Source organism: Ostrea edulis, chromosome 9 (genome assembly GCF_947568905.1).
Source record: "Ostrea edulis chromosome 9, xbOstEdul1.1, whole genome shotgun sequence".
Classification (NCBI taxonomy): domain Eukaryota; kingdom Metazoa; phylum Mollusca; class Bivalvia; order Ostreida; family Ostreidae; genus Ostrea; species Ostrea edulis.
Window position 1 is genome coordinate 58,562,742 of NC_079172.1, and position 27,940 is coordinate 58,590,681.

At 36.9% G+C, this 27,940-nt stretch overlaps 2 protein-coding genes across 5 annotated transcripts in view; both read left to right on the forward strand.

The window, feature by feature from the left end:
• Positions 1-14,184, forward strand: part of LOC125659993 (macrophage mannose receptor 1-like) — a 32,895-nt gene extending 18,711 nt beyond the window's left edge. Inside the window, exons 6-14 of the mRNA XM_048891834.2 lie at positions 5,281-5,429; positions 7,394-7,493; positions 8,729-8,967; positions 9,257-9,431; positions 9,700-9,960; positions 10,281-10,457; positions 12,511-12,711; positions 13,375-13,575; positions 13,792-14,184. Coding sequence (XP_048747791.2) covers positions 5,281-5,429; positions 7,394-7,493; positions 8,729-8,967; positions 9,257-9,431; positions 9,700-9,960; positions 10,281-10,457; positions 12,511-12,711; positions 13,375-13,575; positions 13,792-14,036 — 1,748 coding nt within the window. The 3' untranslated portion in view covers positions 14,037-14,184. The remainder of the gene's footprint in view (positions 1-5,280; positions 5,430-7,393; positions 7,494-8,728; positions 8,968-9,256; positions 9,432-9,699; positions 9,961-10,280; positions 10,458-12,510; positions 12,712-13,374; positions 13,576-13,791) is intronic.
• A 9,601-nt stretch (positions 14,185-23,785) lies between these two features.
• Positions 23,786-27,940, forward strand: part of LOC125659273 (transmembrane protein 230-like) — a 13,896-nt gene continuing 9,741 nt past the window's right edge. For 3 of the 4 annotated variants that reach the window (XM_056149715.1, XM_048890887.2, XM_048890886.2), the window contains exon 1: positions 23,786-23,848. The gene's annotated coding sequence lies outside the window, so the exon portion shown is untranslated. The remainder of the gene's footprint in view (positions 23,849-27,940) is intronic. The other variant, XM_048890888.2, reaches the window with a different exon arrangement.

The window sequence follows — 27,940 nt, forward strand, 5'->3', positions numbered from 1 at the left end:
ATGACCATTGTTTTGATATTCATTAATTCCCTATCCATTTGACAATTCAATGATATTTTAGATACGTATGGCTACATTTTTTTGGGAAAGTGCCAAGTTGTGATGCATATTTTCTAAACGATCATTACAAGGTGTACTCAAAATATAAATCAAAAGAATCGGAAACACCCACAGTAATGGTTGCTAGGCAACTCTTTCAGGTCCATTTCTAACACACTAAAACAAGAATATGCAATGTATGCATTGAGATGATTATATTTACTGAAAATCAATACAATTCATCATGTTCCACAATACATTTGGACCCATTAAAGACATCGGGCTTAATCATATCAACAAAACAACTACTTTTCTCTAACAACGCACAGGAAATTTCAAGTTGTACGATTTAATTACACTGAAATAAGAATATATTGCAAACGTACCTCCATATAATTTTCTACTGGTATGTCGAACATATTGGAGACCTTGGGTTTAACTATATCACCATAACATTTTCCCTAACAACACAGACACAATTTCAATTCGCACAATGCAATTCCTTTTTAAAATGAAAGTATAATGCAAACATATCGTGACGTGTACCTCTACGTCTTCGGAAGTATATAATATTCATCTTTTAGTAAGTCTCTCTTTAGGTACAATTTTGCCGCAAGTAAATTTTCTGTGTACTCCTTGAACTGCATATCTTGTCATTATCAGGTGTGTAGGTCTCCATGTTTCTCAGAATTCCTACGAGGGTTTTAAACCCTGCAGCTCCATCTGCAGTCACATTGTCAAGTCCTTTTATTAAGCTTGTTCTCTGTGATGCGGGACACGTCCTTAAAATCCTAAATAACTTGGTCCTCGAAAGAGGATAAAATCAGTTTCTTCATATCAGGACTGGTACCGAATTTTTTATCCTAAATGTTCAAGATTGAGTTTTAATCGGGTTGCTTTCCCGCTGCGTTAATGTAGAAAATGGATTGCGTTTGAGAAACTCTCTTTTCCTCGTTAGGGGATATTGAAAGATGTAAGTATTGGTTTAATATTTACCAGAGAATGATTTCTATGTATCATTTAGCAGCATGTCATGACTACTAAAAACTCACAAGATGTGTAGTTTGTCCTGGACCAGTTCAAACCCAACTAAAACAAAAAAGACCGGACCTTGCTCAAAACAAACCAACAACTTGTAAATCAAACGTTATGGGCAAGACACGCTAGCGAATACGGTGTTCAATTCTGAAAAGTATTAACAATGATGTCATTCTATGTATAACTTGTAGTATTGACAATGATGTCATTCTCTGTATAACTTGTAGTATTAACAATGATGTCATTCTCTGTATAACTTGTAGTATTAACAATGATGTCATTCTGTGTATAACTTGTAATATTAACAATGATGTCATTCTGTGTATAACTTGCAGTATTAACAATGATGTCATTCTCTGTATAACTTGTAGTATTAACAATGATGTCATTCTCTGTATAACTTGTAATATTAACAACGATGTCATTCTCTGTATAACTTGTAGTATTAACAACGATGTCATTCTCTGTATAACTTGTAGTATTAACAATGATGTCATTCTCTGTATAACTTGTAATATTAAGGTGGGTCCTTAGTCCTGGATTTTTGGGGTTTAGGTAGCATTTTTTGTTTGTTTGGAATCAATAGATTAACATTCAGAGTAATGAGAAAAGGCAAATTAGTTAAGGATTTCCAGATTTATTTTCATTACAGACACTACTGAAGTAATGTACCCCTATGTAGATTTTTATGAAATTCATTGGAAACAGTTATCTGTTGTTATTTTAAAATAAAAATACAAACCCAACTAAAACAAAAAAGACCGGACCTTGCTCAAAACAAACCAACAACTTGTAAATCAAACGTTATGGGCAAGACACGTTAGCGAATACGGTGTTCAATTCTAAAAAGTATTAACAATGATGTCATTCTATGTATAACTTGTAGTATTGACAATGATGTCATTCTCTGTATAACTTGTAGTATTAACAATGATGTCATTCTCTGTATAACTTGTAGTATTAACAATGATGTCATTCTGTGTATAACTTGTAATATTAACAATGATGTCATTCTGTGTATAACTTGCAGTATTAACAATGATGTCATTCTCTGTATAACTTGTAGTATTAACAATGATGTCATTCTCTGTATAACTTGTAATATTAACAACGATGTCATTCTCTGTACAACTTGTAGTATTAACAACGATGTCATTCTCTATATAACTTGTAGTATTAACAACGATGTCATTCTCTGTATAACTTGTAATATTAACAATGATGTCATTCTCTGTATAACTTGTAGTACTAACAATGATGTCATTCTGTGTATAACTTGTAGTATTAACAATGATGTCATTCTCTGTATAACTTGTAGTATTAACAATGATGTCATTCTCTGTATAACTTGTAATATTAACAACGATGTCATTCTCTGTATAACTTGTAGTACTAACAATGATGTCATTCTCTGTATAACTTGTAGTATTAACAATGATGTCATTCTCTGTATAACTTGTAGTATTAACAATGATGTCATTCTCTGTATAACTTGTAGTATTAACAATGATGTCATTCTCTGTATAACTTGTAATATTAACAATGATGTCATTCTCTGTATAACTTGTAGTATTAACAATGATGTCATTCTCTGTATAACTTGTAATATTAAGGTGGGTCCTTAGTCCTGGATTTTTGGGGTTTAGGTAGCATTTTTTTTTTTTGGGAATCAATAGATTAACATTCAGAGTAATGAGAAAAGGCAAATTAGTTAAGGATTTCCAGATTTATTTTCATTACAGACACTACTGAAGTAATGTACCCCTATGTAGATTTTTATGAAATTCATTGGAAACAGTTATCTGTTGTTATTTTAAAATAAAAACAACAACAAAAATTTTTAATTGCATTTATTTATCAGGAAACATGTCAATAACTAAAACACATGTCATTTTCAATATGTTCATCAAGTTTTAGTATAATAAGTGCAAAATTATTGAATTAACCTTATTCTCCAAAATGTTTAAAAAAAAAACAAATATGGACACAATTTCCTTATAGCATGGTTTACATATCATTTTTTCTGTTTATATTAGTAGATGTACATCTGTTATAGTTATTTATGGAAAAAAATCCATACCTTTCCTTAATAATTTCAAATCTATAGCTTCCAGAGTATGTATACCCCCATAAAAACCCTAAGTCTGGCACCATACAACTGAGCTATTCAAAACCACTCATGGATTAAAATTTTATGTAATTTCATGAAAAGATACATATGATAATTCCTTATCACCTTGGTAAAATGTTTGTGAAAAATATAGGAAATCTATTGCATAATAGACTTGATAAATGATTTAATGAAAACAGAGTTATTGTCCTTGGATTCAATATTTTGAAACGCATCATTGACTATTCAAATATAACTAAGACTTTTGAAATATTTTATGGCTAACAAGATTTTTTACAATAACTATTGAAAAAGACTCCAACAAAATTTATGTTCCAGTCATTAAATTATTGACTTTGCACAATCTTATGACGTCACAGGAGTGTGGAACTACGTTAACAACGATATCATTCTCTGTATAACTTGTAGTACTAACAATGATGTCATTCTCTGTATAACTTGTAATATTAACAACGATGTCATTCTCTGTATAACTTGTAGTATTAACAATGATGTCATTTTCTGTATAACTTGTAGTATTAACAATGATGTCATTCTCTGTATAACTTGTAGTACTAACAATGATGTCATTCTCTGTATAACTTGTAGTACTAACAATGATGTCATTCTCTGTATAACTTGTAATATTAACAACGATGTCATTCTGTGTATAACTTGTAGTATTAACAATGATGTCATTCTCTGTATAACTTGTAGTATTAACAATGATGTCATTCTCTGTATAACTTGTAGTATTAACAATGATGCCATTCTGTGTATAACTTGTAGTATTAACAATGATGTCATTCTCTGTACAACTTGTAGTATTAACAATGATGTCATTCTCTGTATAACGTGTAGCATTATTTAACAATGATGTCATTCTCTGTATAACTTGTAGTATTAACAATGATGTCATTCTGTGTATAACTTGTAGTATTAACAATGATGTCATTCTCTGTATAACTTGTAATATTCCTGATGTCATTCTTTGTATAACTTGTAGTATTAACAATGATGATGTCATTCTCTGTGCACATTATAGTAATTGTAGATCCAGATATGTAGCTCTCTGGGGAAAATATCTGGTCTGTCCAAATATTTTCCCAGAGACCTACAAATCTGCAGCTAACATTAAGAGGGTTCAGTTGTGCATATCTGCATACATTATCGCAATTACAATGTCTTCATTTTTATACGCCCGTCTTTAGACGGGACGTATTATGGTACAGCGATGTCTGTACGTCCGTCTGTCCATCCGTCCGTCCGTTCGGGGTTTTCTCTTTATAATTTCATTTCCCTTTCACATACCATGCCGAAACTTGCTGTGTAGCTTCTTTGTGGGTCACTCTAGATCATACTGCAATTTTGATCTATTTGGACCTTTTTTCCAGGAGTTTTTCCCCTTTATTTGGAAATAATTATTATATGGAGGGTATATAATTTGTCCGCCCTACTCCTCCCACAGTTTTCAAGTGAGAGCCTTCTTATTTTGTGGAGAGTTTGTATGGGTATTGAAGATGTGCATGTAGGATGGATTTTGATTTTCTACAATTTTTGAGAAAATTACAGGTTGTTGAACTTAATATTCTATGGAGGGTACATAATTTGTCTGCCCAACTCCTCCCACAGTTTTCAAGTGAGGACCATCTTATTTTGTGGAGTGTTTGTATGGGTATTGAGGATGTGCATCTGGGGAAGGATTTTGGTTTTCTTCAATTTTTGAAAAAATTACAGGTTGTTGAACTTGGTCCATTTTGAGGAAATCTGGATTTTTAAGCTAATACCCTTTGTTCATATGAAAGTTTGTCACAGCCTCATAATGGCTGATACTACCTGAAGCAAAGTTATACAAATTATAGCACAAGAAAAACACCCTATGTAAGCATTTCACGGGCGTATTATGTACCGTTTGCGGTACTCTTGTTATATATTGTAAGAATATGTTGATGATAAATCATAATTTCGTGATATCAAAATTTGAATTAAACTACTTGAATTTTAAAACCGTGATATTGTGGTAGTGTCCTGATGTGGAATATTGTATTTCCTATGCAATAATCACATTGATATGATAATTCTTTACGTTGTAGCATTTTTGACTACTCTCCTGAGGGGTTTAAATATCAGTCCCTGGATTGGTCTTAAGAAGCGCACCACTGGTGAGTTATTCTGGTCTGACAACTATGATATTACATACACTAACTGGTATCATGGAGAACCCAACGGGAGGAACGACATGGTGAGTACACTATTGTAAAGGGAGTCCAAGTGGTTACAGAGTGGTGAGAGTGTCATTGTGAAGGGGTCTTAATGGTTACAGAATGGTGAGTGTGTCATTGTCAAGGGGTCTTAATGGTTACAGAATGGTGAGTGTGTCATTGTGAAGGGATCCCAGCGGTTATAGAGTGGTGAGAGTGTCATTGTGAAGGGGTCCCAGTGGTCAAGCCGCAATTTTTGAAATTCGAAGTAACAATAAACTTGTAAGAGCTAAAAGAAAAACTAGAGTGTCAAAAACTGGAGCCAAATTCGTCCAAGGATAGAGCTATGCATGAGGGAGATAATCCTTAATTTTGAAATGAATTTCTAAATTTTATCCCTGCAATTAAATATACATTCGTATTTTCAAGCTAGTAACGAATTACTTAGTTATTGGACTGTAGAGACCCTCGGGGATTAACAGTCCAACAGCAGAGGCCTCGACCCTAGGGGTCGTAATGTAAAACTTATACGGTACCAATTTTGATGCACCGGATGCGCATTTCGACATTATAATGTCTCTTCAATGATGCTCCAGCCACAATTTTGGAAATTCGTAATAACAATAAACCTGTAAGAGCTAAAAGGAAATATAGAGCTATGCATGAGGGAGATAATCCTTAATTTTGAAATGAATTTCTAAATTTTATCCCTGCAATTAAATATACATTCGTATTTTCAAGCTAGTAACGAATTACTTAGTTATTGGACTGTAGAGACCCTCGGGGATTAACAGTCCAACAGCAGAGGCCTCGACCCTAGGGGTCGTAATGTAAAACTTATACGGTACCAATTTTGATGCACCGGATGCGCATTTCGACATTATAATGTCTCTTCAATGATGCTCCAGCCGCAATTTTGGAAATTCGTAATAACAATAAACCTGTAAGAGCTAAAAGGAAATATAGAGCTATGCATGAGGGAGATAATCCTTAATTTTGAAATGAATTCCTAAATTTTATCCCTGCAATTAAATATACATCCGTATGTTCAAGCTAGTAACGAGTGTGTCATTGTGAAGGTGTCCCGTATGACGAGAGAATGGCTGCTAGCGGTCCACCATTGTAACACAAAGTGATGTTTGTACGTTTTACGTCACACTGAGACGTTACAAGTTGTAGATGAAATACCTCAAATTTAGACCTATGTTTAGCGCATAGGGCCGTAGCAATGGATGTTCTTTAACGTGCCAACGCCTGTCGCGACACGGGAACTCTGTTTTTAATGTCATATCCGAAAGACCCGTGATTCTCACAAAGCCGAGTGTTTGGTGAATGAGCAAAATCACTACCTATGTTTACGTCTTAGGTTTGAACTCTGTCTTTAATGTCATATCCGAAAGACCCGTGATTCTCACAAAGCCGAGTGTTTGGTGAATGAGCAAAATCACTACCTATGTTTACGTCTTAGGTTTGACGCGACCTTGGAACGAGCGGGGCTCGAACTCGTGACCTCCCGGTTATGAAGCGAACACTCTACCACTAAGCTACAATGACCGGTGCACGGAGTGAGGACTTCATTGTTATGAGTGTTAATTGCGAGTACTAAAACAATTGTAAATGTGATGTGGTATAATAAGTAGATGAATATGGTAATTCTGTGAACTTTTCTTTGGGTACCAATTATCATCCCATTAAAAGGAGGGATTCAGCTGAGAGGGAACCGTATCCTTTCATTATATCATGCACATTTAGTCACAGAGGATTTGGGGGGAATTGACTGAGTTGGGGAGAAAAATGTATCGTCCCAATTAGCCTAAAACAATGGAGAAAGGATCTTCAAATAGCATTATCTGTATGAATGGAATTTCTTTCTAAGGTAATACAAATCAATTTTGTTAAATGCAATGCTTCTAGCTGAAATATTGTAAAATTCACATCTTGATGATAATGATGAAACTTTGATCAGTGAATGTGATTGATTAATGTGTGTGTGAAATATTTGTAGGAGATGTGCGCGCAGATATACGGTACCCAGAACAATGCAGGACGATGGGGCGCTTTGAGCTGTGAAAATAAATTGCCGTTCATCTGTGAAACCAAAAGAAGTGAGAATATTTATCTTGTACACATATTTTTCATCTTGAGAACAAATTCATTTAAGAATAGAATATGTTCGTGGTTTTCGATTCGTAGTCCATGTTCCGACACTCTCTTGGGGGAACGTTGATTTTTGGTCATTTCCTTCTCGCGAAAACGACGAACGTTAGTTCTCATGAAAATTAGTAATTTATTAAAATATTTGTTTTGTTTCTATATTTCATTGACAACTTTATAAAAACTGCATAGATATTGAAATATTGATTTTAGGTTTATTATAGTGTAAAACTTTTGATGCACCAGATGCGCATTTCGACAAATAATGTCTCTTCAGTGATGCTCAATCGAAATGTTTGAAATCCGAAAACACTATGAAGTTTTAGATCTAAATATAGCCAAAAACAGCGTGCCAAACAAGTGGAGCCAAATTTGTCCAAGGATAAGAGCTATGCATGAGGGAGATAATCCTTAATTTTGAAATGAATTTCTAAATTTTATAACAGCAATTAAATATACATCCGTATTTTCAAGCTAGTAACGAAGTACTTAGCTACTGGGCTGTAGAGACCCTCGGGGTGACACGTTTCATTCCAAAACGGTTGTCTGTTGTTTACATAATGATTTTGACTATGAATTGTTCTGCTTATCTGATCACGATATAGGGCTCACGGAGAATATGACTGGTCATCAGCGGAGGTTTATTCCTCCTATGCATCTGATTCTATTTTTGGTATTTCCAGGGATCCATACTTGCCCTGGTTTCTTTATAGGATTTGTCAGATTGGTCACGTGTCAGTATTTTTACTTTTTCATTGATACCTGTAATCTTTTATGATGTAAACCGTTGAAAAATCTTAATTTTATGCATGACTGATAAGTGTCTTTTACTGCAATTTTGGCTCGAATAATCCACATTTCATTCTATGCTTCCCTCGTTTCCTTGTTTTCATTCACTAATTAAAAAAACCCACACACACACGGAGTCTGGTGATCTTGTGATCCATGAAATAAATCTAAGAAAAAGGCTAACTTGTCCACGAATTGCTGTATCGGTAAAACTGTATTTTTGATCAGACCAATGTTTGTTCAACTCTTTATTTTGTATTCCTTCTAATAAATATTCATTGCAAGTGTGAAAGTATTAGTATGCGGTCGGTAGACACACAGTGCAGAACCAATCTTAAATCAAAACATCAACAAGCCGTTACAGCATAGTGCACATGTGGTCATAATATCTTTGCAGAAATCTACATCACCACCCCGAATCCCATTTCAAATCCCTGTGAAAGCAAAAAAGGCTATAGGCCGTTCGGTAACGCCTGTTTTAAGGCTATGGAGACCCCCGCAACGTGGAGTGCTGCCCAGGACTACTGTAAGGCACATGGGGCGTTCCTGGTTACCATTTCCAACGAATTTGAGCAGGACTTCCTCAGATTGTTGGTAAATTACGAGGAATTTTGGACAGGACTCAATGACATTGAGGTGACTTTGTTAACGTCAAAAGCGTTACCAATTATTTATTTTTTTCATAATGGGCATAGTTATAAGGTATAAAAGCATTTTGCTGTAAGGAGTATTTATATTTAAATGATTTCTTGTGAAGATGAACCTGATCTATCTATAATTTTTGGATGCTGATCCACCTGTAGTTTTTGTTGTGTACGTGATTTTCCTTTAGTTTACCGGATGCCAATCCTTTAAATTCTTTGTTAAATGTATAATCTCTATATTTTTCTATATAGAACTGTACATAAACTCTTGTTTTTTCCAGAGAGCTGGTACGTACACGTGGATGAACGAGGCGTGGCCCGTAATCTACACCGCCTGGGACGATGGCGAGCCCAGTGCACGGGACGGGGCCTGTGTCAGCATGAACAGCGCCACTGGACGATGGCACACTACAAACTGTAGCCACAGTCTGGCTTACGTCTGTAAAATCACGGCAGGTAAAAATGAATAATCCCAAACCGATATTGAATAACCAAAAATGCAATACAACGTATTATAGATTTTAAAAATTGCTATTCTTGTAAGGTGCTTACAATACAAAATTAAGAATTTCAGAAATAGCTTTAAAAGAACATAATTAGTAATGTGCCCTTACTACCTGATGTATTGCTGACTGTTGTGCCCTTACTACCTGATGTATTGATGACTGTCTTATATGTAGGTGTAATTTTGTTGAGCTATGGATATTGTTAATACGTCTCACAGATGACCCCCCTGTGACATCCCCAACTCCAAATGGTCAATGCTCAGGACGTGACTGGTTGTTAAATGGCAGGAAATGTCTGCTGTTCCGCCAAATAGACTACAAAACGTATCTGGACGCGACCTTGGAATGCCAACGAGAACAAGCATCGCTGGTCTCCATTCACAGCACAGCAGAGAACCAGTTTCTGGTGCAAACCATCCAGACAAAATATTGGGCACAGAAAGAAGGATTCTGGACCGGGCTTCACGGATCATCATCAAGTAAGCAAATCTATGTATGAGGATCAAAATTTTACCCTTTTTTGCTACAATTTTGTAAGGTAGATGTGTTTATGTTAGAACATCTATTCCGAGTTTAGCAGGCCTTGATTCGAATATGAATATTGTTCTTGGCATGGCATATCTTTCTTATTGCAAATGAAGGAATCCCATAGGTTTAGAAATTTACTTTCGAGCAATATATACATTTTGGAAATATTATAATCAAAGCCTTTATGAAGAAACCATTAATGAGTTTCTGTAAATAGTGAATTAATGATTTTGAAGTTTCTGTAAATAGTGAACACGCATTTCCCCTTCAGCTGGGTTTAGCTGGTCAGACCAGAGTCCCATGAACTTCTTTAACTGGGACCAGAAGCCTGTATCACATTACGAGTGGGGTAATGAAGATAAATGTGTGGAGATAGACTCCCAGAACGGAAAGTGGAAGTACCAGGACTGTGCACAAAAACGTGGCTACATCTGTCAGAAAAATCCAGGTAGTACAGTCTAAAAATTCTATATATCAACATCGATATAACAAACCTCCAGTGACCAGACGTTTCGCCGTTATGAAACTATATATACTACTCAAAATTTGATAAGGATCACTAGGTTATATGTGTGTAATTTACCACTAACATAACAAAAGACATAAATTTGACCCAGAAACGTGTCTACTCGGGTTATGAATGAAAATTCATGAACGGCATGAACTTTTATCAATACGGAATGCTTGGAATCTGATAGCAACACCAAAAGGCATTTCATTACAAAACGTTAACAGAAAACCAGAGAAAGAATTACACAGTTTTTGGGGATAGTCCATCATTACACTTAGATGAAGTGTCAATACCGGGTATGGCCTCCCCTTGCATCAATGACGGCTTGACAACGTCGAGCCATGCTGTCAATAAGCATTCGGATGTTTCCAATGGGAAGGTTGTTCCACTCTTCCACGAGGGCGTTTCCGAGCTCTGCCAAAGTCGTGGGTTGTGCTCTACGGCGTGAAAGGGCAACCTGCAGCATGTTCCATACATGCTCAATCGGGTTCAAGTCCGGCGAGCGCGCTGACCAGTCCATACGGACAATTGTCTCCTGCTGACGGTACTGCTCCACCACCCTGGCGCAATGAGGACGGGCGTTATCATCCATCAGGATGAACTCGGGGCCAACAGCAACAGCGTAGGGTCTGACGTAAACATTGAGGATCTCATCTCGGTACCGCACCCCCGTCATTGTTCCTCTCTCCAGGACATGAAGATCTGTTCTTCCATCCCTGCTGATTCCACTCCAGACCATGATGGAACCACCACCATAACGGTTGTGTTCACTGATGTTGGTATCATGGAAACGTTCACGTTGTCGTCGCCACACTCGGTGCCTCCTGTCTGTAAAGTCCAAACAATACCTGGACTCATCGGTGAACAGAACTTGAACCCAATCGTTCTGTGTCCAAGTGACATGATCTTCAGCTCAGTCCAATCGCTCCCGCCGGTGTCGAACAGTCAGACGGACTCGAACACATGCCCTTCTCGAGTTGAGACCTGCATTGTGAAGCCGATTCCGTATCGTCTGAGTGGACACATTCACCCCCGAGGCGTTCAGGAGGTCGTTACGTAGGCTGCTTGCTGTCCAGAAGGGATGGCGTCGTGCCTGAAGAGCCACAAAATGGTCTTGGCGTTGGGTTGTCGACCTCTGACGACCACCCCCATGTCGGTGTGCTGCTGTACTAAAAGTTCGCTGTCGATTCCAGGCCCTGTTTACAACGCTCTGACTGATGTTTAGTGCATTTGCAACGTCACGTGAATAGCCAGTGTCAAGCATTCCAATACATCTGCCCCGTTGTTCTGTCGTCAGACGACGCCTTACACGCTGAGGGGGCATTGTGTTGATAAACGTAGTGTAAACACTCAAGTGAGTTTGAAATTTTAGAAAGAATCAGACACCGATGCCTGAGTTAAAATCGTGCAATGGTAGTAAAAGCATAAACTGTGATGAGAAACGCATTTCCCATGGCATGAAATGCACGTGCAAGTTTGTTGAAGACGTTTTTCATTTCACTTGGACACAATATTGTAAGTTATGCAGTTATTAATTTTTTAAACAGAAAAATATCTATTATCCTAATCAAATTTTGAGTAGTATATATCGATAGAGAATATTCTAATACATTCTCTTTTTTCTTTTGTGATCAAATATAGCTTCAGATTAATCTTCATTGTTAATTCCCTAACACAGTTTTTGTTTTCTGTATCTACAACAAGGGAGGGCAAATGAAATATGAAATCGTAATTCCCTTTGATAAAATTCCAAATTATCCTAAATGATTTTGTTTCTTCTCCGTTTACCATTTCATAGTTCATCATAGTTGAACAAGGGAACTGATTGCTTTGTGAAATGAAATCCCCTGACATGCGAATACTTATAGGAGTAAGTAAGGTTGGATAAGCCATATTGTGACAACTATATTTTTCCAACAAAGATATACCTTGTATGGGTTATCTAAATGTCTATAGACAAATCTCAGTATTAACATTATTTCTTTATCAGTGGTGGACATGAACACTCAAACATTACCACTGCATTCCAACTCCAACCTCGCTTCTACAAGCAACACCCCGACACGGCAGACTCCATCGCTACAGACCTTCACCCATAAACCCGATGCTTCCATCCCAACAACCAACAGAAATACACAGACATTACCCACAGCATCGACGATTTCCCCCTACACTGGGCCGAGTGTCCCAGGTGAGTAATTAGTGTTCTTCAAGAAACTATATGAGATTATCAATTTCTGAAAATCTACACTCATTAGAACTCTTCAATACATGGTTCATAAAGGTTCCTTCAATCAAACATGGCTAAAATAAGGTTTATATTATTCGGGGTGAGTAGATGTTTCATATTTTATGCATTATAGACTTCATAGATGGTATAATTCACTGAAAACATTTTCCTAATGTCTAGGTGCATTAAAAAGCAAAGGTGGATCCCAATATATAACATACTAATACAATCTCTTGTTATTTCCTTTTGCGATCAAATACATTGTATAGCTTCAGATTCATCTTCATTGTTAATTCGCTTACACAGTGTTTGTTATAGAAATTATTTCTGTATCTACAACAAGGGAGGGCAAATGAAATATGAAATGGTAATTCCCTTTGATAAAATGAATAGCTTTCTTTTTTCTTTTTTCTTCATTTTACCATTACATAGTTCATCATAGTTGAACAAAGGAACTGATTGCTATGTGAAATGAAATCCCCTTACATGGGAATACTTATAGGAATAAGTAAGGTTGGATAAGCCATATCGTGACAACTATATTTTTCCAACAAAGATATACCTTGTATGGGTTATCTAAATGTCTATAGACAAATCTCAGTATTAACATTATTTCTTTATCAGTGGTGGACATGAACACTCAAACATTACCACCGCATTCCAACTCCAACCTCGCTTCTACAAGCAACACCCCGACACGGCAGACTCCATCGCTACAGACCTTCACCCATAAACCCGATGCTTCCATCCCAACAACCAACAGAAATACACAGACATTACCCACAGCATCGACGATTTCCCCCTACACTGGGCCGAGTGTCCCAGGTGAGTAATTAGTGTTCTTCAAGAAACTATATGAGATTATCAATTTCTAAAAATCTACACTCATTAGAACTCTTCAATACATGGTTCATAAAGGTTCCTTCAATCAAACATGGCTAAAATAAGGTTTATATTATTCGAGGTGAGTAGATGTTTCATATTTTATGCATTAGAGTCTTCAAACATGATATTCACTGAAAACATTTTCCTAATGTCTAGGTGCATTAAAAAGCAGTGGTGGATCAACAGAGTTGAATGGTGGAGGTCGTGGTGGATCTAAAGTGTTGAATGGGGGAAGTATAGCTGGTATCCTGGTGGCGGCCATAATTGTTGTCGTCCTCGTAATAGCTCTACTCGTAGTTTTCAAGCGGGTACGACAAAGCAGAGGCGGTGCCACATTGAGCTTTGACAACACGGCGTATCGTTACGATACAAAACAGGAAAACGGGGAATCCGACACGTAGGGGCGGTTGCCTCGCTACGCTGTTTGCAAACATTAAATGCACGTACTAAACATGGAGTAATGACAGTATATGAGACTTACTGATTGGTTTTACAATTTATTGTTTTGTTCTCAATAGATTGTATAAAGTAATAAAGGTTGATACGAACGCAAGTGCGTTATGACGAAAATGTTTTAACTGTAGTATCCTTACCTTTATAAAACAAACATGCTGTTGCGAATCCGCAATCATATTACCATTTTAAATTTTTTCCAGCATTTCTAGTTATTCTGATTTATTATCAGTTTCATTTTATTTGTTATATAGAGAAATGCGATTATTCCGTTTTAGTCTTAGCATGACTTGTCATTAGTTTTTAGTCCGTGTCCATTTTTATCCGATTGTTTACATTTTAACATTATTAAGATATGAAGGGAATCAAGCAGAAGACAGCTGGACCGACAATCTCTCATACAGAGTTGTCGATCCTTACAGTGCTTACAATCTCTGTAAACGTCTCGAAGTAGTCCCTAAGCACGTACCACGATCATCTTCCAAACAATCATATGACATTTTCCCAAACTCCTCGTCCAGGCCTCATTACATCACCTACGTATAGACCTTTCCTGTGTGACGCAGTACAATATTGTGAGTCAGCGATTATCACGCGGGCAAATAACACTAAAGAAGTAGTTCGTAGTTAAAGCTTGAAAATATTGACATTAAGAGCATTAATATAAAAGGATGGATTCTATTTCAAACATGAAATGATCAAAAGATCATTAAAACGTAGATAGATTCTGTTTATACGTTCTTGTTTGAACTATTTACGTTTGACTTTGTTTTTTGTCATTCTACAGTGACGTCACACAGTATACGCGGCGTAAGAAATTCGCCATCCCATAATGCCTAACTGGAAGATATTTGGTTTTCACACAGTATACGCGGCGTAAGAAATTCTCTATCCCAGAATGCCTAACTGGAAGAGTTTGGTTTTTGAGCAAACGAACTCTGGTGGAAGTTTGGACATTTTCCATCAAAACACCTCTTCATCTAAAACGCACTCGTTGACTGAGCCCCATATAACGCAGTTCAATATTTCATTAATATATCCCAGATCAGCAGTCACCACTTGCTCCGTCATGTTATCGATCTCGTAAAGTAGACGATACATAACGGGAACTCGTGTAATCTGTCTACTTCATATCAGTAAGTGGTCTACGTCATGAAGTTTACTATTCTGCCACGTCATCACTAAGCCTATGTATGTTGTTTCTTTAAATTAATTTGTATTTTATTCATTTCTTTAGTTGTCGTTATTTTTGATAGCAATGAAAAACAAAAATCAAACGAATAACCGCCGCGGAGGCTGAGAGGTTAGAGCGTTCGCCCCGCATGCGGAAGGCCGGGGTTCGAATCCCGGCCGCGACAGACCTAAGTTGTTAAAACAGGTAGTGACAGTTCCATCGCCAAACGCTCGGCATCAGGTGTGAATGTCACGAGCCCTCGGAGATGACCTTAAAAACGGATGACCGTGTCACAGTAGGTGTGGCACGCTAAAGAACCCTCACTGTTCAATGGCCGTAAGCGCCGAGAAAGGCCTAAATTTGAAGCCCTTCACCGGTCTTGGTGACGTCTCCATATGAGTGAAAAATTCTCGAGTGAGACGTTAAGCAAGATACAATCAATGAATCAAACGAATGCATTTCGTTATATATATGCTTGTGTGGAAAATCACGTTCTATAAATAGCGCTAAAATTAGAACGGGGAAGACGCATTCCAGAGAAAAGTAGTCCCGCGTGCTTAGTGCAGATGAACTCCGAACGAAAAAAATGTTGACACAGAAATCAAACGCATTTTTCAACCAATCAACATCGTTGTTAAGTCATCATTTTAAAGCTTATTAAATGATATAAATCTAACATCAATGTGAGCACTGTAAGGATCGACAACTCTGTACGAGAGATTGCTGGACCGACTTGTACGAGTAGATAAGTAGTGTTGACAATAATTGTAAAGAATAAGTAGAGAAGTGAAAATAGCAGGGAGTATATAGTAAAGTAGCACATAAGTTGAATTACACATAAGTAAATTACTGATAGAAACAGTGTTGTTATTTTGTCTGTTACGTAGCATTTATCCGTAGTAGGCAGTTGAAGATTATTTTTCTGTATCCTATGTGGCGATTTCAGATTTGTATGATTTCGATATACATGTATATTGATCTATATCATTTAATTACCTACTCATTTATATGTAAAACTTATACGGTACCAATTTTGATGCACCAGATGCGCATTTCGACAATTAAAGCTGTATGGTCCGAATTACAATATTTTTTTTCCTTCTCGTAAAAACGCTATTAAATCATCGCACGTATGTAGTTATGAGGCTGTATGAAATATCATACATTATTTCACCTGTTTTAACCAAAATTATTTGACTTTAAATCGATGTTTACAGATAACCACGTCACCCTGCCATTTCAAGTGACGGTCATGTGACCAGTTCAAACGTTCAAATAAAAATATCAAATACCTCTTAGTAATTCGTTATTTTACGCTCTTTCAGCCTTAAAACTAGACAGTTGCGTATGAGTTAATACATCATGTTGGGATTCCCCTGACGCGCGTGGGTCTATTTATAGACGTCTAACACTGTATGATTTATATATGTACCACGCTATATTTACTTTCTAAATAATATTCTTACTGTTTTCTTTTAGATGCAGATGTTTTCAAGCATGTAATTAAGGGAAAGTTAATAACTTATATAAAGTAATTAATCTGCTTTAAAGTAATTATGTACAAAAATAATACCTGAACATCGGGTCATACAGCTTTAATGTCTCTTCAGTGCTGCTCAAGCCGAAATTTTGGAAATTCGAAATAACAATAAACTTTTAAGAGCTAAAAGGAAAACTAGAGTGCCAAAAATTGGAGCCAAAATCGTCCAAGGATAAGAGCTATGCATGAGGGAGATAATCCTTAATTTTGAATTGAATTTCTAAATTTTATCCCAGCAGTTAAATATACATTTTCAAGCTAGTAACGAAGTACTTAGCTACGCTGTAGAGACCCTCGGGGAACTAACAGTCCACCAGCAGAGACCTCGACCCAGGGGTCGTAATGTAAAACTTATAAGGTACCAATTTTGATGCACCAGATGCGCATTTCGACAAATACCGTTGATGTCTCTTCAGTGATGCTCAAGCATAATCATTGAATGTGTTAAAAAAAATTTATAATGTATCTGTAGATGTGTATCACAGTATGTGTTTTATAAATTTAATGTTTATTAAATGTGTGAACTGTGATCCGTGAGTGAATTCAACGAATCAAGCAGCCTCCGCCACACATGCATTAAAATGATTATCATGTTTGCTGTAAATTTAATGAGAATACTTAGGATTATGAAAAAGTGAAGATAACGAACAGCGATATATTTCATAAATCCTATAAATAATACAAAACTGAGAGCAGGACAGACACGGATCCCAATAGGAGGGACTGTTCATAGTTCTATTCCAAATAACCGGAGATGTTTGTCCTATTGATGATTCCATACCAATACATGTAGAGCAAAGACAACGAATAGTGGTCAATCTCAAATCCTAAAAGAAATACAAAATCTAAAGAAGGGCAAACACGGACCCTTGAACATACCAGAGGCTGGTTGTGACCCTATTCACAAATTATCTTACGAATAAGATGATAAAATAATTCTGTCTGTGAATCAAATACTGATCACAAGGTGAGAAGTATATCTGCAAGTTTTATAAACCATGTATGTACTCTACATACTAATTACCGTAAGAAGATCTACAAGCGATGGAAACTAAGACAATATACAGTGTTTGTAAATTATTATGTTAGCCGTAAAATATTCCATGAATAGGGCCACAGGCGCCCAATAGAAGCAAGCATCACTCACCGTCCAGCCACACCCACCGTGAGCACCCCCTCCTTAACGGAGCAATCTGCAGCCAAAATCAGCATCCAAAGAACAGCCCAACATTTGGTACTAAACACGTCAGACAGCATTCGACCCAAGTCCCCCAACAACAGGCTGCAACTGAAAATCAGATCATAGAATCCGAGAAATACCGACACCACACAAGACTGCCGAAATTCCCGCAACACCAAGTCATCTTCCAGAAGCCCGCCTCGATCCAAAACCTGACCACACGCAAAACACGCTATCGCATATGGAACCAATTGAGAGACATAAACACCATACGCAGACGACAACTGGACACTTCAACATAAACATGAGAAGCCGACGACGGAGAGACCGAAGCTTTTTACTGGGAGGAGAAATATTCATGTGTCTATAATACACCTTATATTATACGATTCTTATGACTGTTCATAGCATATTGTATTGAAAATGATGCAAAGTCAGAGTCATATCACATATCACAGAAATGGCGGGAAGTTAACATGAACACTGCTACCCCAATATCATTAACTTTGGATTTGTAAACCTGGTTTTATTTTTCAAAAATACTTTCCATTTTAAATTTACAACAATTACATTGAAATGTAATAATTGAATTAGTATTACTTTGCAAAAGTAATCTTAAAATTAAATTACAAATTATCATATCAATTTCATTGACAACCAATTACAAAGTCCACATGAATACAAGTATCGCATACATTGGTTATTCAGACACAATGGACACAATGTTCTAATTCCTAAGTTGTTGACTTGCCCCTAGTCAACCGAACTGTTAACCGCTATCGAACGTATTCGTTACACTTGTCGCATTATATTCGTTCTACACCTGCAACGTCATGGATTTTTCGCAACGTTTGCGTTGGAACAATGATTACGTACCGTGACGTCCAATGGAACAAAGTTTTTGTGTCACAAAATCCAAATATTTTCATAATATTTGAGTAGGGATTGATTGATTGAATATTGTTTAACGTCCCTCTCGAGAACATTTCACTCATATGGAGATGTCACCGCTGCCGGTGAAGGGCTGCAAAATTTAGGCCTATCCTCGGCGCTTATGGCCTTTGAGCAGGGAGGGATCTTTATCATGCCACACCTGCTGTGACTCGGGGCCTCGGTTTTAGCGGTCTCATCCGAAGGACCGCCCCATTTAGTCCGCCTTCTACGACAAGCAAAGGGTACTGAGGACCTATTCTAACCCGGATTGAGTAGGTTATAATTATGTCTTTTTATTCAAGAACTGAACATGTGTTGTGGTGATAAAAAAAATCATTATTTTTTCTATAAATCTAATTACATTTCAACATGAAGAACATAAAGTTGTAAGCATAACAATAATAGACTGGGTTCTCGGACAACAGCTGCTTCAGACCACGACCTACGGCTTCTGCCATTGAATCAGTTCTCGGGTCAAACAAAAAGCTGTTGTCCTCAGATCCAGTAAATAACTGTATTTTCCATTCATTTCCTCACATTCAGTGTAGAATACATATGTAGATATTATAATATCTTCATGCGAATACTACCCGATTATCATATAAAAATGACCGAAAAATACAATATAATAATGATATCATAAGAATGTCATAGAAATTCCATGATTGTCGCATGAATATCATGTGAACAACTTTTCGTAATATTTGTATGTGTGATTTTTCGAATGAATACGAACACGCATGTACAATATGTGAGTGGCCACTTTTCCCTGTGTAGAAGCTCATACATGGCACAGTGGTTGCATTGGTGGTGTGTCATTACCTTAACCCAAGGTCACTTGGCATGGGTCAAGATCACTGATAAAAATGTTTGAAATGATAACTTCATCTATTAATCTACATGCAATTCTATATTTCCTTCTTTTTTTTAAAATTATTTTATGTCTAGTGAAACTCAGCTTCTATGTAAATGTAATTCAGAAATCCGTCTACCTTGTAAATTAAATCATGGCTTGAACACCAACTACGATGATCAAAGGCTATGATACATGCCCATATACTTTTACGATATATGGCCATAAGAACAGCAATATTGATGTAAAGATGAAGTCAATACTCGTATATTTTATCACTAGATATTTACTGGCAGACAGAAATAACAATGGTTAGTGCTTCCAAATAAAATACATCTACAAAAAACAATGGTTAATTTCTACATGGAATAGAAAACAACACCCTAAAACAAAGGTCCAAAACCCATGATGTAGAAATTAAGATTGCTGCTACCACATCATAATTTTTGTTTAATGTTAAGTCATTACATTTTGTTTGAGCGTACATGTAAAAGGAAATTGGTTTTAATTATTAGGTATTGCTAACAATCACATGAGCTAGCTAATTAGCAACTGGCAGCATTAAACCAATGATAACATGCTTCTAATTCAAGATGTAAATCAACAGGATTTTAAATTGTAGCCTTCTTATCTTATGGCAAATTTAATACTGTCGGTAAATTATAATTTCTACCAGTATTTGATCAAAAAATAGTCCTTTACATTCATTGACACTTAAATTGGTTTTATTCAATATGCCTGTGACTTTTGTACAAGTTTGCCGGAGAACTTCATTTAATTCTTAGCTTTGTTTCGTATTGTTCTTTGAAGATATTTCTCAATATTTCATCCACGCTCCAAATTAAGAATACCAAGCAAGACTGCTCTCTAAATTAGATTATTTTATTCAGAAGGTTCTTAAAACGCAGCACGAGACATAGCGACAATCTTAACTTGCATGTTGAAAATATTTGAAACAAAACAACATTAATTAGAATAGATGACTTTTTTCTTACAGAAGAGATCTAAGACAAACCATGACAGTTTCAAAGATCTAAGAGAAGCGTGCACTCGGCAAACAAAGTTATATTTTCCAAACTTTATAAAAGAACTGTGGGTGTGATCGGTCGACAGGGGATGCTTACTCCTCCTAGGCACCTGATCCCACCTCTGGGATATCCAGGGTTTCGCGTTTGCCCAACTATTTATTTTGTATTGCTTATGGGATTTATGAGATTAATCACTGTTCGTTATCTTAACCTTTAATCTAATATTCTCTTTCGAATTATGAAAAAAAAAAAAAGGTTTTTGAGAGAGAATATTAGTAAGGACATATCCTCGCACCACTTGTCCTCACTAGGCTAATATTTTGCATCTACATCTTTCACATGATTGATTGATTGAATATTGTTTAACGTCCCTCTCGAGAATATTTCACTCATATGGAGGCGTCACCAATGCCGGTGAAGGGCTGCAAAATTTCGGCCTATGCTCGGCGCTTATGCCTTTGAGTAGGGAGGGATCTTTATCGTGCCACACCTGTTGTGACAAGGGACCTCGGTTTTGCGGTCTCATCCGAAGGACCGCTCCATTTAGTCGCCTCTTACGACAAACAAGGGGGTACTGAGGGCCTATTCTAACCCGGATCCTCGGGGTGGGTACCGAGGGCCTATTCTAACCTGGATCCCCGGGGGTGGGGTACTGAGGACCTATTGTAACCCGGATCCCCGGGGGTGGGGTACTGAGGACTTATGGTAACCCGGGTCCCGGGGTGGGGTACTAAGGACCTATTGTAACCCGGATCCCCGGGGTGGGGTACTGAGGACCTATTGTAACCCGGATCCCCGGGGTGGGGTACTGAGGACCTATTGTAACCCGGATCCCCGGGGGTGGGGTACTGAGGACCTATTGTAACCCGGATCCCCGGGGTGGGGTACTAAGGACCTATTCTAACCCGGATCCCCGGGGTGGGGTACTGAGGGCCTATTCTAACCCGGATCCCCGGGATGGGGTACTGAGGACCTATTGTAACCCGGATCCCCGGGGGTGGGGTACTGAGGACCTATTGTAACCCGGATCCCCGGGGTGGGGTACTAAGGACCTATTCTAACCCGGATCCCCGGGGTGGGGTACTGAGGGCCTATTCTAACCCGGATCCCCGGGATGGGGTACTGAGGACCTATTGTAACCAGGATCCCCACGGTAGGTCACATTTATGAGGACATCATTGTTAGGACTTTTTTTGGACTTCATATAGTGCAATATTCTGTCCTCACAACTTGTGTCCATTAGTTGAAATTCGTCCTCACTTTACACGTTTTACTGGCTCTATCTCTGTAAGTGTCCTCTCTCTCTCTCTCTCTCTCTCTCTCTCTCTCAGTATGGAGATTAGAATGACCAGAACTCTTTGGACGATAAAACCTGTTTAGTGAGGACGTCCTCACAATGTCTAGAAGAGAATACACAGACATGTTATTGTAAAGGCTAAAATGTACTGCGTTATGTTTAACTATAGGGACACCTATAAAAGTTTATCTAATAATCTCTCTCTCGAATTGTGAAAAAAAATGGTTTTGAGAAAGACTATTTGTGAGAACATGTTCCCACACCACTTGTCCTCACTAATCTTATATTTTGTATCTGTACATCTTTCACAGTCTGTTGATCACGTTTTTGGGAATGTAATTGTGAGGACAAAATTTTGTCGTCATAGTGTACTTTCTGTCCTCACAACTACTGTCAAATGGTTAGAAATTGTCCTCACTATACACGTGTATCATCCCTTTGGAAACAAGTAGTGAATAACTTACATATATGTTACGGGGCAAACCGGTTCTAATGACCACACAGACCATCCGTGACAGGTTATGAATTTATTGAAGACATAAGTCTATTTCTGACATGTAAATAGCAGCTCTGAAACCTAACAAACAATTATAAGCATACACAATCACACACCACATAAAATATACAATTACTAGGGAAATAATTTCAATACAATGGACACAAAATTATTCATCCATTATTTTATGTGAAGTTTAATTATAAAATAATATTTAAATCTCAAAATGAGGCTCTTTACCCATAATGCATTGAAATATAATCAATCTTATCATTTATGACATTTATGCAAACTATATGGTAAAGTACACATCGAACACACACAAAAGAAATTATATGACAAATACACTAGACATCACAGAAATACATACAAAACAATGATCTTACCAGATATATGGAACCAGAGCCAAAATATCAAAAATAGGAAGATAACTGATTTTCAAGGAACCTGTATAAAGTACTCCTTTGTTATATATGAAATAAAGTACATAATTTCATTCCTTTCATTCATTAACACATTCACACTAATTAATATGTTAAGATTCATTTTCTTACCTCAAGTCAGAAAAAAGATATCAAAAGATATGCAAAGAAAACCACCCTTCAACACTCTGCTGGTGAATACAACTGACTATCTAAAAATCCAACAGAACTCACAAAACCCATGACATATAACCTTTGACACTAAGCCTAGCCAACCAAATTGAACTAAATAGACCATGAACAACAACTGCATGCATGGTTTAATCATAAGGAAAGCCATTAAGGTCATAATTACATTACTACGTCTCTAGATAGAGAAATATGGAAGACCATTATAGAATCCAATAAAAGTTTATGTTTTGCCACTTACATATTTTATTTACACTAAAAATAAAATAAATTATTGATATTAATTCACCCTACTACATATATATAAGCATTTTCATGTATAAATTACTATAAAGACTGTCTCATGATCTCCATAAGACGTTATGTGCACCAGCAAAGGGGTAAATGGGGTAGGTGTGGAGGTTGTGAAAAGTACGTAATTTAAGATCAAGGGCTAGAACGCCCCCCCCTTCACAAATTTATGGATCCGCCTATTCTCACTCTCTCTCTCTCTCTCTCTCTCTCTCTCTCTCTCTCTCTCTCTCTCTCTCCAAACAAAATATTCCATGATACGAGTACTCGTTCATTAATGGTGACAAATTGGATCGGGATCGAAATTCGGATTACCGGTATTTGTGAAAGAAAAACAACAACTTGAAACTGAGTTGAGTAAGTTGTATACTAATGAATGATTTATTATATGGCAAGAAATCACAACAGTTTCCTCGAGTGTCAAACTCTGTAATCAGGTTGTACTAGGGTATATTTATTTGTTCCCGTAGTAGTTCCATAGTAGCCCATAATAGGGCCTAACTCTTGAGTTTAACAGGTTGGGAACACTTCCCCTATAGCGATATATTCTTGAAAAAACGCGATTATCCGTCTTTAGTGTTTAGCGAGAGTAAATATATCCTGTACAACTGAGGAAAACACCCGTGGAGTACATCTTTTCATGTTTCATGTAAAAAGGAGAAAAAGTGCTGAAATGTCTGATACTTCTGCATAGTGATGGGCAATCGCCAAACGGGGGGGAAAATTAATCAATGATCCGCCATTATGATCGGATTAATCGGATGCACCTTTTTGATCGATTAATCGAATTTTATTCATTTCAAATTTATGGCACAGATATATTAAATTTACTTTATTTTTTATCCTAAATATTAAGTTAATTAAAATAAGATTGATTGATTGATTGATTGTATCTTGTTTAACATCTCTCTCGATAATTTTTCACACATAAAGAGACATCTATATAATTATCATTAGAAATTCAAAGTTAATAATCCCAAACTTTCGATATTGATTTCCCGGGATAGGGATAGATATTCTCTTTAGAGAAGTTGAGAGGCATAGCCTACATCAACTTCTCTTCACAAGCATTCATATTTTGATTCTGGAAAACGTGTAAATGCCGGAGTCGGTGATGGTTTATGCTTCGACCGACGTTTCGACTCGGGTGTGCCTGGATTTACGCAATAGACAAGTTGTTTTCAAACATTTAACAGCAATGCACAAAACCATCACAAGGAAATCTATACTTACTTGCTTTTAATCCATTTTCAATATGCCCCTGTCCCGGGTTTAAATCACAACTCTGATTACGTCAGCCTGCTTTTCTCTTAACTGGTCCTCTATTGTGACAGCTCCCAAAACCAGTTAACGTTAACCTGGGACAGGGGACATGTTGAAAATGGATTAAAAGCAAGTGTTGATTTCTTTGTGACAGTTTTGAGCATTACTGTTAAATGTTTGAAAACAACTTGTCTATTGCGTAAATTCAGGCACACCCGAGTCGAAACGTCAGTCGAAGCATAAACCGTCACCGACTCCGGCATTTACACGTTTTCCAGAATCAAAATATGAATGCTTGCGAAGAGAAGTCGATGTAGGCTATGCCTCAGTCTGTGCGAAAGACATCAGACCGTCGGACCTGACCGATGTGCAGTGCCTTAGGTCCAATGCGTCATTTTTTACACCGGACTGGAATGTCCGATGTCTCAGTGTCCGGTTTTGAACTTTCCTATTTTGACGTGGAGTCATTTAAATGTTTGTTATAAGTAAAAAATATTGCACAAATCCAAAGATGTAAATGAATGTGATTAAAACCACATGGACCATCTAAAGTATTATGCGGGAGCGATCCCCGGTAAAAGAAAAGCTGTTAGGCCGACTAAAGATAAGATATCAATAGTATTACAATAGTATAATAAGATTTCCTTGGTTCTGCGTTTTCACATTTTTACATTAGGTTTTTCGGTCTGACAAAATTTGGTTCAGTCCTGTGTGTTCATTGATTAAACAGGACCGAATGTCCTGTGTGGTCCAAAATGCTTTCGCATAGACTGATGCCTCTCGACTTCTCTAAAGAGAATAAGGGATAGATATCTTGCCTTGTTCTTCTTATGGGATTTGGGTTAGAATAGAGCCTCATTACCCCTTGCTTGTTGTAAGAGGCAAAATTTGAGGCCCCACATCACAGTAGGTGTGGCATGATAAAGATCCCTCCCAGCTCAAAGACTAAGCGCCGAGCATAGGCTTCAATTTTACAGCCCTTCACCAGCAATGGTGACGTCTCCATAAGAGTGAAAGATTCTCGAGAGGGACGTCAAAACTATATTTAATCTTATCGGATGATTCAGCTTCGTCAGCCATTTTTTATTTTAATTAAGTCAAGGCAGAAATATTTGCTAGCGACCGAAAGTCGGCAATAATCGATACATCACTTCTGCAAATATATTAATCAAAACAAAAACACTCACAATGTGCATTGGATATCATCCTCCTTCCCTCTTATGCAGCAACATTGATATAAAATTTCTTGACTGTGTTGTAAATTTTATAGAGACAAATAGCATCATACTGAGTGTTGTTGCATTGCATGTAATTTGTCATTATTTTCAATAAAGACACCTGTTTATGGTAATGTTTACTTTTTTGCTAAAGAGGGATAATCGCAGTTTATTATATAGCTAATAAATAGACTATTATAAAATCTGCGTAAAATCTAGAGAATGTTGGCGTTCAATATCCTGGGAATTTATTGAACGCTAACTTTGCATTGCGTAAATTGTATGCGCCCGAAACATTCCGAGTATGAGCGTTCAATATTAACGTTACCGTAACGACGTAAACAAGCCAAAATGGCAGACGGCGTTCCTCCGAATCTGACAGAGCTGGTATTTGATATTTACTTAAGCAAATTTTTACTGTACATAAATTATAATGTCCCCATTCACAAAATCACTTTGCTTCATGCATTAATGACGGGTTAAATATTGAACAGTTAAGAAATGCATGCCGATATTGCACACCTTCACCTTAGATGCCAATATTGATGAATTCTCGTCTATTTTGGAGTATTTTGAGTGAAAGGGATATAATTTAACAACTAAATACTGTAGCTATATAATAAAAGGGTTATTGAACTTATATAGGTGAATATTGGCACTCGTTGACTGTCAAAATGCACTCGCAAGCTCGTGCATTTTCACAGCCAACTCGTGCCAATATTCACCAATATAAGTGCAATAACCCTATATTATTGGGAAAATCTCGCTATTTGGGAAGTGTTCCCAACCTGTTTAAGTTTGGAGTTTCCTTATTAGCTGAAATTCCCATAAGAACTTGGCCCCGCCCATACTTTTACAGATATGGAAATACATGGACTGTACCAGTTAAATAATTTAGGCTATGGTTGTATATTATCAAAAACTTTTGAATTTCGAATGGCAATAAACGTAGCCCATATCATCTATATTTTGCAAAGTGGAATGCACTAGTATGGTTTCACTTTCTTTATTAAAATTTTACACATTTAATTATTCTACCTGTAATATAATTAATCAAAACATAAAGACTTACGTGTATACTACATATACATGTATTTTAACAGCACATGCTTTTTAAATATAAAAATAGATAATCAAGGTATTTTCATAAATAATTATATGAGCTGAGATATTTATGATATATTTTGCTTCAAGGCAAATTCTATCAAGAGCCTTAGAAAAGAAAATATCATGAGGCTCTTTTTTATTTTTTTTTTATTTTTTTTTTTTTTGGGTGAGCACTTGTGACATATAATATACTCAGCTAGGGTATGATGTTTAAAATGAATAGACAAATATCGCTGATATTTATATTTTCATCCATGTTTTAAAAGGAAGTCAGCCATTATGACTATGTAAAGTATCTCCTTAAGACCCGCCCATTTTGTTTATCATTATTCATAAAGGAGTACTATGCCGCAAACTGCTTGTTATGGGGTTTAAAAATCAATGAATATTTCAACATTCCTTGTTACAAAAAACGAAAGGGAACTATTAAAACTATTTAAAAACCACCGTTTGTGGCGTCTATGTATAAAAATTTTACTTTTGTGCAGTAGAATTGCTTTTATTGACCACGGAAAAGGGGGCCATCTATAATTGCTGTTTCACTTCATCCTTAAATTCCATGAATATCTAGTGTAGCAGGAAGGGAAAAAATGCAACAGACCAGACCAGGATTCGAATCCAGGTCTCCTGAATCTCTAATCAGGTGCTCTATAAACTGAACTATCAGGCCACCAGCGATCGAACCCAGCTGACCGCTACATTCCTCCCTCCTAAATGTCTTCACAATCCCTCTTTAGCGAGAAAGTAAACATTACCATAAACAGGTGTTTGGGGTCTTTATCAAAAATAGTGGCAAATTCTGGGCATTGCTGAATAAGTGCAACACACTCAGCATGACGCGAATTGATTCCATAAAATTTAT